The following is a 12,816-nucleotide window of genomic DNA, read 5'->3' as shown; positions in this document are numbered from 1 at the left end:
AAACCAAGGAGTGAAAAAAAAAGGGAAACATTGCTGAACCCAGGATAAAGATGGCTGGTTCTGATTATCCTCCCCTATTTTCTGAGAGGGAATCATACGACCAATGGAGAAGTGCAGTAGTTATGTGGACTAAGGTGACTGCTTTAGGAAAGAGAAAACAAGGTATGGCATTGGCTCTTTCTTTACCATATGGCAGTAAAATCCGAAACAAAGTGCTTTCTGAGCTGGAGTTGGAAGAGTTAGACTCAGAAGAAGGTCTGGCGACTTTACTACTTTATATGGGCAAGATTTATAAGAAAGATGACTTGTTAAGTGCGTATGAAGCATGGTCGGATTTTGATAAGTTCCGGAAAAAGGAGGATTTATCTATGGAAGACTATATAATGGAATTTGGCAGACTATATAAAAGGCTGCAGAAACACAGGCTGGAATTTCCACAGTCTGTATTGGCCTTTAAATTACTTGACTGTGATAGAGTGAGCAACATGGATAGGCTCCTGGTTTTGACAGGAGTTCAGTTTACAGATAACGATACCTTATTCGAACAGATGACAACAGCTTTAAAAAGGTTTTGGGGAAACATTCAATTCCAATGGCTCTGATGACCCAAATAGGTCAGCCTGCTATTAGGCAGAATATGGAAGATACACTACTAACAGGATGGCGAAATAGTATGGCTACGAACAGGCCTCAAGACTATAAAAGACCGAGACAAGGAAATTATGAAGACAGAAACCCAGTTAGAACCTACAATAGGAGGATGAACCCCAGAAATGCACGGGGCATGATAAATCGATGTTTTCGATGTGACTCTCAATACCATTATGCTTTCAACTGTCCAACTCGTTATAATAGAGTATTTGAAGCGACACATGACACGGAAGAGTCAGAAGAGGAAAATGATAGTGACCAGAAAGAAGGCATTGTCCTATTAACAAGCTGTTTTACGCCGGTAATGAGGGTGTTGGTTGCAGAATCTTTTAACTGTGCTGTATTGGACAGTGGCTGCACATCTACTGTGTGTGGGATTGACTGGTTAAAATGTTACCTGGACTCATTGGATGCTGAAAATCGTAACAAGGTTAAGGAATTTAAAAGTTCCACAAGTTTCAGGTTTGGGGATGATAATACTCTGACGTCGCTGAAAAGAGTGTTTATCCCTTGCAATATTGCTGGAGTGAATCATTTTATTAGCACGGATGTTGTATCAAGTGAGATACCTTTGCTTCTGAGCAGACCGTCGATGAAGAAAGCACACATGAAGCTGGGTATGGAACAGGATAAGGCAACAGTTTTTGGAAAGATGGTGGACTTACAATTTACACAGTCGGGACATTATTGTATTCCCTTATTGACAAATAATGTTTCAAGTTGAGTGGTTAAGGATGTATTAACGACAGTTGATAATGCGACTTTAGCTGGCAAAAAGCTTATTGTAGTAAAACTGCATAGGCAATTTGTACATCCGTCTCCTCGGAGGCTGAAAAATTTATTAAAGGATGTAGGGGTAAGGGATGATGACTATTCTAAGCTGATAGAACAGGTTAGTGATCGCTGTAAAGTTTGCAGGAAGTACAGAAGGACACCAGCATGACCGATAGTAACCTTACCTTTGGCCAGGGATTTTAATGACATTGTGGCCATGGACTTTAAGATCTGGGATGAAGCCAATAATATATTTATTTTGCATTTTGTAGATTTAGCTACCAGATTTAGTCAATCAACGATTGTACGAAGTAAAGAAAAGAGAGTAATTTTGGACAGAATTGTGGAAAAATGGATCGGGACAGGAATGGGTCCACCAGCAAAATTCTTTACGGACAATGGGGGAGAATTTGCTAATGATGAGTTTAGGGATATGTGTGAAAACATGAATATCAGAGTTATGAACACGGCTGCCGAAAGCCCTTTTAGTAATGGTGCCTGCAAAATAAATCATGCTGTTATCGATGATATACTTCGGAAAGTTTTGGGAGATCGACCAAACTGCACGCTAAATTCAGCTTTAGCATGGGCCGTACATGCAAAGAATTCATTGCAGATGGTTGGGGGCTATAGTCCTTATCAATTAGTGTTTGGTAGAAATACTAAAATTCCCTCCATTTTGGATGAGCAGCCTCCAGCTTAGAACATAGAACAGTACAGCACAGAACAGGCCCTTCGGCCCTCAATGTTGTGCCGAGCCATGATCACCCTACTCAAACCCACGTATCCACCCTATACCCGTAACCCAACAACCCCCCCCTTAACCTTACTTTTATTAGGACACTACGGGCAATTTAGCATGGCCAATCCACCTAACCCGCGCATCTTTGGACTGTGGGAGGAAACCGGAGCACCCGGAGGAAACCCACGCACACAGGGGGAGGACGTGCAGACTCCACACAGACAGTGACCCAGCCGGGAATCGAACCTGGGACCCTGGAGCTGTGAAGCATTTATGCTAACCACCATGCTACCCTGCTGCCCCAGGTCAGCTTGGGAAGAGACTACAATTAGCTCAGGTTTTGCTGAACATTTAAACGTGTTACATAGCAGTAGAAAAGCTTTTTTGGAAGCAGAAGTCTCTGAAAGAATTCGTAGAGCTTTAAGACATAATGTACGGCCATCAGATGCCGTTTTTCAACAAGGAGAAATGGTATACTATAAGAGAGACAATTATAACAAATGGAAAGGCCTAGGGAAGATCATAGGCATAGATGGCAAAACATTTATTTTGCAACATGGTAATCAAACTGTTAGGGTACATTCATCAAGGATAATGGGTACCGATTACAAGTTTTCAAATTTAGACAGAGCAGACAGACAAGACGAGGAATCAGAGCCATCTGGTACACATGTGTTACAGAACTATGAGGACCAGTTAACTGATATAGACAGGGTTTCTGTAGAGGAACACGACACTTCTGATAAATTAGATCAGGCCATTTTTCCGAAAGGGCAACTGCCAAAGGTTGGTACAAAAGTGACATACTTGCCTGAAGGGTCTAGTCAATGGAAGGATGCAACTGTTATTAGTAGAGCAGGGAAGGCCACTGGAAAGTATAAACATTGGTTGAATGTACAGCATTCAGGGGAGGAAGTTAAGACAATGGGTTGGGAAAACGAAGTTCAAAAATGGAGGGCACAGAAACGCAGTGCCAGTTCAGATAGTACATCGGATAGTGAACAGGTTCGCAGGAAAAGGTCGAAAACTATTGAAAGGACATCCCGCTACAGAAGAGAAAGATCAAGGAGTAGCAGTACAGAACGAGATACCAGGCAGGAAAGGGGACGTAGTTTATCAAGATCTTGGAACAGGAGTAAGACTACGAATACTAATAGAAGTAGAAGCCCATATACACATGAGATTTTGGTGGTTTCAAATAAATTAGATGAAAAAGTTATCAAAGATGCTAAACAGCAAGAATTGCATAGTTGGAGTGAATTTGGCGTATACACGGAAGTACCGGATAGGGGACAAAAAGCTCTATCCCACAGATGGATTTGTACAGAAAAGGTTCTTCCAGATGGAACTTATAAGGCAAAGGCCAGGCTTGTGGCAAGGGGATTTGAAGAAAACCTAGACGATCAGGACTCCAGGGTAGATTCATCTACAGCAGGAAAGGTTATTTTAAAGATCTTCTTGGCTCTATTAGCCACAAAGGCATGGGACTGCAAATCTATAGATATAAGAAGCTGCCTTTTTGCAGGGGCATAAGCTCCAGAGAGACATTTTTCTCCGTCCTCCTAAAGAAGCAGCTAACACAGAAGGGGTACTGTGGAAGTTGAACAAATGTGTATATGGATTAAATGATGCATCTGGAGTGTGGTACTTTTCGGTGAGGTCAGTCTTGTTAAAGTTAGGCTGTTGCCAGTTGAAAGCAGATCCTGCAATGTTTTACTGGCACTATAAAGGAAATCTTGCTGGCATCTTCATGGTGCATGTCGATGATTTTTTTGTGGGGTGGGACTAGTGATTTTGAAGCCATTGTAATCTCTGGTTTGAGGAAAGAATTCAGGGTTGGAAGTCAGGCTTCCGGTGCATTTAAATATATTGGTTTGGAAATCGGACAGACTCAGTTAGGCGCAACTTTACGTCAGCAATTTTACTTGGAAAGCATCAGTCCAATAGCAATTAGTCGTGGCTGGGTTTCACAAAAAGATGCAATGGTTTCAAAGATAGAAAAAGAGCAACTGCGAAGTTTAATTGGGCAACTGAACTGGTTAGGAAGACAGACTAGACCGGACGTGCGTTTTGTTGTTTTAGAGTTGAGTACAAAGGTGAATGATTCCAAAGTGGAAGACATAATAAGAACAAATAAAGTGTTGGCCAAACTAAAAATGCAGGAGTGTGTTTTGAACTTCCCTGTTTTAGGTGATCCTAGGCATTTAAAACTCATAGTTTATAGTGATGCGTCCTATGCAAATTTATGTGATGGAATTTCAAGCGCAGGAGGTTTTATAATTTTTCTTTTGGGGAACAATGGTAAATGTTGCCCTCCTGTGTGGGAAACAAAGAAAATAAGGAGAGTGGTCAAAATCACTTTGGCTGCTGAGACATTTAGCTTAGTGGAAGCGGTGGATATGGCCTTTTATAAAAGTCAGATATTGACAGAAATTTTGGGATTAGAAGATTTAGGTAATATACCTATTGACTGTCACATTGACAATAAATCTCTGTGGGAAAATGTGCACTCTACAAAAAGTGTCAATGAAAAGAGGTTACGGATAGACATCGCAAGTTTAAAGCAGATGTTGGACAGAGGGGAAATAACAAAAATTAAATGGGTTGACAGTAGCTATCAACTGTCAGACTGTTTCACGAAAAGAGGGGCTAGTTCACAGAAACTTTTAGATATCGTGAATGAAGGTTTCTGTGAATGTTTTTTTTTTAGGGTGAATCAGGTGTGTGTTTTAGTTTCTTGAAATTTTGTTTTTACCTAATTGTTTTTTTCTCCAAGGAAGGGGAGACTGTTAAGTAATGGGTTAAGAGACATTGCAATTAGTTGTCTCATTTATGTTAAGTGTTCAATGATTGTCTCATTTATGATAAGTGTTCAATGATTGACACTGATAATAAAAAAGGGCTTTAGGTGGACTCTGGAGCTTGTGATGATCTGTAGAGTTCTGTGCAGAGTGAGTTTGAACCATTAAAGGTATGTTGGTGAAAAAGGAGCTGAACTCTTGCCTCTTCATACCACAGCATCTAGTACATGTGTGTGAGAGAGAGGCTTCACTGCTGACTGGTGTGTGTGTGTGTGTGTGAGGCTTCACCACTGACTGGTGTGTGTGTGAGAGAGGCTTCACCACTGACTGGTGTGTGTGTGTGAGTTAACTACTGACTCGTGTGTGTGTGAGTTAACTACTGACTCGTGTGTGTGTGTGAGTTAACTACTGACTCGTGTGCGTGAGTACCCCAGGGCTAATACACCACAACATGAAGAATGTGGCAATTTTAGCTTTGATTTCATGTTTTAAATACCATTCCATACTATGAATAATTCTAAACATTTTGAGCTTAAAGAATTTCCAGTTTTCCAACATTTCAATACAGAAATATTCCCCTTGTCAGGTCATTCGCTGCCCGGTAGTTGGTAAAATATCAAACTATTAGTTATTTAAACTCAAGTTTTTGTCTTGTTTCCAGTTAAAATGGTGGATGTGGAAAATGTTCCACATTTTATGTCTAAAGTAATTGCCATAGTTCCAGATGATGATAGGCTGCTTTCCCCTTTGAGGGGGAGAGCTGACTGGTGGAGGATCACCACACCTCATGCGAGGGACAAGGTCATGAACAAACTCGGCCAGTACGGGAATTGAATCCACCCTGTTGGTCTTACTGTTCATCACAAACGAGCTGCCCAGCCAGCTGAGTTAAGCTAGCCCACAATTATACTGTCAGCTTATATTTAATATTTACATTCAGCTGTCGAGTCTATATTGATTCATAATAATAATCGTGTTGTCACAGTAGGCTCACATTAACACTGCAATTAAGTTACTGTGAAAATCCCCTTGTCGCCACACTCTGGCACCTGTTTGGGTACCCACGTGGCCCACTGTCTAATCATTCATTTCGTATTGTATCATACAGGACCGGCTCGGAGATGGGGCCGGTCCATCCAGAGTCTCCTGCCCCAGCCAGTCCCAGCCACAGTGCAGATGCAGCTAAACAGCCAGGGACTACAATAGGGAATGTCGGCGGGCATCCAGCACCTGTAGGCGCAGATGGAGAAGTCCAATCGCGTGCAAAAGCAGGGGGTGTTGGCAGTCATGCGTGCCACCCAGGCCAACACCACATGGATGGCATCTGCGATGGAGGCATTGGTGGCGACGGTTTCGGCTATGGATCAGCGTGCCCAAGGCCTGGGGCATTCTGAGCAAGCAGTGGCCGAGGCTCAGGACAGGGCTACCCTCTCATGTGCCAGTGCCACCTGGACATTGCAGCGGCGCTCCTCAGCGTGGGCTAGTGACAGCAGGCCATGGCTGGGAACGTCGGCGGCATTGCCCAGGCGTTGGACAGCGTGGCGCAGACAGAGAGGGAGGTGACCCAGTGATTGGCTGATGTGGCACAATCGCAGCGTGATGCAGGGCAGTCCCAGATGGAGATGATCCACAACCTATGCTCCATGGCTGTAAGTGTGCAGACCCTGGTCGAGACGAGAGTGGGCCTGCAGGTCTGGCAGCGCCAGGGGGCGGGCCTCAGGGGATGGCTCCGCTTGCACCCCCATTCCATGGAGTTGCCCGGGGGCAATCGGGCACCCCGAGGAAGGAGGATGTGCTAGGGCCCGTGCCGGTGACTCCCGCAGGGGAGATGCCGGAACACCGCAGCACCTCAGATTAGCCCCCCCACAACCCCTGTCCCTGAGGCATCTGGTGGGCAGCGGGCAGAACAGGACAGCATAACACCATCTGGTACACCCAAGCAGAGGCCTGGCCAATCTAGGCCAGTTCGCCCCAGGTGACGTGTGCCAGTGGGGACCCTTGTCGCAGGCAGCCTCTGCTCCTGCTGTACCAGCTGGAGAACCACCTGGACATAGCATTAGGGCCCACAAGGCCAGAAAGGTAGACACCAGTAAAGTTGCCAGGGGTGCAGGGCACAGTTGATTTATAGGGGCTAGGGCACAGACTATATATATATTTCTACACAATAAACACCTATTAACATCGTTAAAACCTGCCTCGGTGCTCTGTCTGATGGGTGTGGGCTGGTCCGGGCTGGCGCAGGGGGCACACTGTACTCCCCCCCCCCCCCCCCCCCCCCCCCCGCCCGCTCCTAACCCCTGACTGTCCCCAGTACCCCCATCCCAGGGATTCAACGGGACTGTGAGATGGACTGGCCAGCTCACATGCAGGGATCACCCAGGTGGAAGGTGCATTGTGAACATGAGTCAGACGTTGTCATACGATGTGGAGCATGGAGCTCATCACAAAGCGGGTTGTCATCATCCTCCAACCCATGGACCACACCCGCTGTTACTGCTAACCCAGGGCCCCGGGCTCATAGAGCCGCAGGTATATATAATGGAGGGGTGAGCAAGCGGGCGGGTCTGGGATGTGGTGTCGGTGCCATTGGCCAGCAGCACACACCCCCTAGTCGCTGAAGCTGGAGACGATCAGAGCGTCCCATGCGCATTGGCCCTGGCAATAACGTCATGCTGCCTCCCCGGCCTGCCTGGTCCCCCAGGCCTGCCCTTCCTCCTCATCCTCCAGCATATCGCCCCTCTGCTGCGCGATGTTGTGGAAGATGCAGCACGCCGCCATGATGCAGGCGACCCTCTCAGCCTCATACTGGAGGTCCCTCCAGAGTGGTCCAGGCACCTGAAGCGCATCATCAGGACGTCGAAGCACCGCTCGATGACACTCCCTGTTGCTGTATGGCCATCATTGCAGCGCGTCTCCGCATCGGTCTGTGGACTCCGGACAGGTGTCATCAGCCACAGCCGTAGCGGGTAACCCCTGTTGCCCAGGAGCCAACCCTTGTCGCCCAGGAGCCAACCCCTCAGCCGGAGGGACAGCGCCCCTCGAACATGTCAGGGACTGCCGAGTGTGCCAGGATGAAGTAATCGTGCACACTGCCTGGGTATCAGACCAGCTGGATGTTCATTGAGTGGAACCCCTTTCGGTTTCTGTACATCGGCCTGTTATTCGCCAGTGCCCATAGGGTGACATGCATCCCATCTATCATCCTCTAGACCCGGGGCATCACAGCAATGGCAGCGAACCTCACTGCTCGAGCATCCTGTGCGGCTCGATCCACATGGAAATGGATGTAATGCTCCACCTGGGCATATAGGGCCTCGGTGACGGCATGGATGCACCTGTGCACTGAGGTCTTTGAGATCCCGGACAGGTCCCCACTCGGCGACTAGGAGGATCCCGTTGCTTCAAGGTGACCGCCTGTTGCTCCCCCACCCCGCACCCCTGCCCCATCAGTGTCTGGTAATTGGCTGGCACTGGCCTCACTGGGGGCTGCCATGGGTGTGGCCCTCGGTGGTCCCCTGATGGGTGGTGGGGTGTTTGGGGCCGGGGAGAGGAGGGGGGGGGGGGCACTGTGTCAGGGGGTGGGGTGCGAGGTGGACGTACCCATACTGCCGGTGTCACCATGTAGAACCATGGGCCGAGGTCGGTGGTCAGCGGGTGCGCAAGATGGCCACGGTAATGGCGGTCAGTGCCTGGGCAGCGCCTCAGTCCTGTGGGGGGGCTTCCCCGATGACCGGCATGTTATTTGCCCTCTCCTCCTCCCCTGGCAGGGCCTCCCCCCACACCAGCCAGGAGGGCCGGTGTCCGGGCCGGCAGTCCACAGTCACTTCACTCCTTTTCTTACCCCCTCTCTCTCGCTCAGCAGCCATGACGCCAGGTTCACGATTTTTGAGACCGCAAGTGAAACACGCCGCCGGGAACTCAGCCCATCGGAGGCGGTGAATCTTGGAGGCCCCGGAGAATAGGGTGTCAGGCCCGTTATTGATGTGCCTTCTGTACTTTTAACCCCGCTCGGCGAGCGACCATTTACGCCAGTTTTGCAATTTGGCGTCAAACTGGCGCCTACCCTGATTTTGGCATCGGAGGCTATTCTCCGCTCAATTGTGTTTCGCGATTTTGGCGTCACCAAGCGGGAGAACCCCACCCCAAATACTTCCTGATCCAATGCAAATTGTAATCCTCACTGGCTCACAAAGATCCACTTTAGATTATCTAGTTCTGGGAGAATTACTAACCCAATGTTCTCATTATCGATAATCCCTGTGGGAAATCTGCTTTTCATTGGTTTAACTGAACTATTTGTTCCCTTCATGACATAGCAACAACACAACCAGTGATGGTTCTAAAATTGACCCAACAGAGACAAACAAAAAGTTACCGCAATGCTTGACATTTGTGCAGCACAGGTCCCACTCGCTGGAGTCCTTCAGACTGAATGAGGCACCTCTCTAAATCAAGGTGCTGTATTGTATCACAGAGTCCAATGGTTTGAGAGAGAACAACACAGTCAATCGGGGTCAGTCGCAATTCACTGAAGGTGAGTGTTTTCACAGATCCCACTGTCTTCTGAGCCAGTGCTTTATTCTGAGATTCAAACAGGTAGTGGAATGAGTTCAGGAGGTTCCTTTTACCAGTTTCACTCTCTGTATTTCCAATCTGTCCTTCAACCTTCTCCTTCACCCAGTCAATCACTCGACAGGTTGTTTGATAAAGAAAAGGACCCATAAACGTCTCCAAGGGCCGAGCTGCCTGTGGGGAAGTGAGGCCAGAAACAAAACGGAGAAATATCTCAAATCGTCCATCTCCCTCGATGTGGGCTTCACTGAGGAGTTTACCGATATTCCCAGGATCTGGAGTCAGGAATAGTGCGAGTGCAGCTACAAACTCTTGGATGGTGAGGTGTGGGAATGTGTAAACCACACTCTGGACAGAAACATCTCTCTCCAAAAGTTCCATCAGGAACCCAGACAGGAACTGGGAAGGTTGCAGATTGGACTGAATCAAATCTCCATTTCTGAACACAATCTTCTTCTCGGAGACTCCTGTGAAGGCCATCTCACCAAGCTTCAGAAACACATCACGGGGGCTTTCAATCTCTCGGCCATGGTTTTTCAGAATGTTGTAAATATAGTAGGAATATAGTTGGGTGATGGTCTTGGGAACTTGCTGCTGTTTCCTGTCTCTTTGTGTAAAGAAGGGACCCAGTGACAGACCGAGGATCCAGCAGTAGGAAGGGTTGTAGCACATGGTGTACATGATCTCGTTCTCCTCCACATGTTTGAAAACAGCTGCTGCCACTGTCTGATCGTCAAAAAACTTGTTGAAATATTCCTTCCGTTCATCACCAACAAATCCCAGGATTTCAGCCCAGACACTGATCTCAGCCTTTTCCAATAAATATAATTCAGTGGGGCGGTTGGTCACTAGCACTGAACATCCTGGGAGCAGCTTGTGTTGTATTAAACTGTACACAATGTCAGACACTTCACACCAGCATTCGGGATCTGTGCACATGGACTGAGGTTCTGTATTTCTCCGATTGTCAGCAAAATCAATCCTGTCCTTGAATTCATCCAAACTATCGAATATAAACAGCAATCCCTCTGGGTTCTTCCAGAGCTCTCCCAGAATATTCCCAAAGTAAGGATACTGATCCAGTATCAGATTCCTCAGGTTTATTCTACAGTTAATTGTGTTCAAATCCCGAAATTTGAAACAGAAAACAAATTGAAAGTGTGGGTATATTTTCCCAGTGGCCCAGTCATAAACAATCTTTTGTACCATTGTTGTTTTTCCAATTCCCGGGACTCCACTCACTACTGCTGAACTCCCGGATTTGGATATTTTCAAGAAAAAACTGCTGTGAAACAGTTGATCCATTCGGATTTTTTCCAGTTCCCTCCGGAGATGTTTCTTTCTCCACTCTTCATGGTGTCGGCCTCTTGCCAGCAGTTCATGTTCTACAAGTGTCCGATCTCGAACAGTAGAAATGATCGTCAGCTCAGCGTATCGATCAGCCAACTGGAAAGTCTTAACCTTCTCCTTTATCAGGATAGTGTTGACTGTCAGTGTTTCAGTTTGTACCCGGAGTGTCTCCTTGTGTTTCTGTTGAACATCTATAATTAGAACAGACAGAGTGTTTTTCATGCTGGTTATAATAAATACATTAATACATATGAGGATCCTGCCAGGTGTTTTTGGGGGTTTCACAGTGTATCAGGATCCTGCCAGGTGTGTACAGGGTTTCACAGTGTATCAGGATCCTGCCAGGTGTGTACAGGGTTTCACAGTGTATCTGGACCCTGCCAGGTGTGTACGGGGTTTCACAGTGTATCAGGATCCTGCCAGGTATCATAGAATTATCATAGAAGTTACAGTGCAGAAGGAGGCCATTCAGCCCATCGAGTGTGCACCGGCTCTTGGAAAGAGCACCCTACCCAAGGTCAACATCTCCACCCTATCCCCATAACCCTGTATCCCGACCCAACACTATGGGCAATTTTTCATGGCCAATCCACCTAACCTGCACATCTTTGGACTGTGGGAGGAAACCAGAGCACCCAGAGGAAACCCACGCACACACGTGCGGGGTTTCACAGTGTATCAGGATCCTGCTGGGTGTCTCCAGGGTTTCAGTGTATCAGGACCCTGCCAGGTGTGTACAGGGTTTCACAGTGTATCAGGACCCTGCCAGGTGTTTACAGGGTTTCACAGAGTACCAGGATCCTGCCAGGTGTGTACAGGGTTTCAGTGTATCAGGATGCTGCCAGGTGTGTACAGGATTTCACAGTGTATCAGGATCCTGCCAGGCGTTTACAGGGTTTCACAGTGTACCAGGATCGTGCCAGGTGTTTACAGGGTTTCACAGAGCACCAGGATCCTGCCAGGTGTGTACAGGGTTTCACAGTGTATCAGGATCCTGCCAGGTGTGTACAGGGTTTCACAGTGTATCAGGATCCTGCCAGGTGTGTACAGGGTTTCACAGTGTATCAGGATCCTGCCAGGTGTGTACAGGGTTTCACAGTGTATCAGGATCCTGCCAGATGTGTACAGGGTTTCAGTGTATCAGGATCCTGCCAGGTGTGTACAGGGTTTCAGTGTATCAGGATCCTGCCAGGTGTGTACAGGGTTTCACAGTGTATCAGGACCCTGCCAGGTGTGTACAGGGTTTCAGTGTATCAGGATCCTGCCAGGTGTGTACAGGGTTTCACAGTGTATCAGGATCCTGCCAGGTGTGTACGGGGTTTCACAATGTATCAGGATCCTGCCAGGTGTGTACAGGGTTTCACAGTGTATCAGGATCCTGCCAGGTGTGTACAGGGTTTCACAATGTATCAGGATCCTGCCAGGTGTGTACAGGGGTTCAGTGTACCAGGATCCTGCCAGGTATGTACAGGGTTACACAGTGTATCAGGATCCTGCCAGGTGTATACAGGGTTTCACAGTGTATCAGGATCCTGCCAGGTGTGTACGGGGTTTCAGTGTATCAGGATCCTGCCAGGTGTGTACAGGGTTTCAGTGTATCAGGATCCTGCCAGGTGTGTACCGGATTTCACAATGTATCAGGATCCAGATGTGTGCAACTTCACAAATTATAGCTTCCGGAAATAATTACTTACAATTAGTTTGCAGTTTACATATGGATATGAGTTAAATAATCAAATGATGTCAACCCAATATGGTTACATGCTGAATTCTGGGACATCAGTTCATCACATGACTTATTCTAAACATCATACACAAACCTGACAATAGAGAAAAAACCATCTAACCCTTAAGCCAGCGATGCAAGATGTTAAGGTTGAAAACAAGCCTGTTTAAAAACTGGTGAAGAACCCCGTGCGCGTGTTG

The 12,816-nt window shown here is 47.3% G+C and overlaps 1 protein-coding gene across 2 annotated transcripts in view; it reads right to left on the bottom strand.

Moving 5' to 3' along the window:
- The window catches only part of LOC119967842 (NACHT, LRR and PYD domains-containing protein 3-like), a 66,579-nt gene that overhangs the window by 4,852 nt on the left and 48,911 nt on the right, over positions 1-12,816 (bottom strand). For both annotated transcript variants that reach the window (XM_038800882.1, XM_038800884.1), the window contains one exon: positions 9,344-11,081. In XM_038800882.1, coding sequence (XP_038656810.1) covers positions 9,344-11,081 — 1,738 coding nt within the window. The remainder of the gene's footprint in view (positions 1-9,343; positions 11,082-12,816) is intronic.

The sequence above is a fragment of the Scyliorhinus canicula genome, chromosome 6, assembly GCF_902713615.1.
Source record: "Scyliorhinus canicula chromosome 6, sScyCan1.1, whole genome shotgun sequence".
In the NCBI taxonomy this organism is placed as follows: domain Eukaryota; kingdom Metazoa; phylum Chordata; class Chondrichthyes; order Carcharhiniformes; family Scyliorhinidae; genus Scyliorhinus; species Scyliorhinus canicula.
This window is presented reverse-complemented; position numbering and strand designations above follow the sequence as displayed.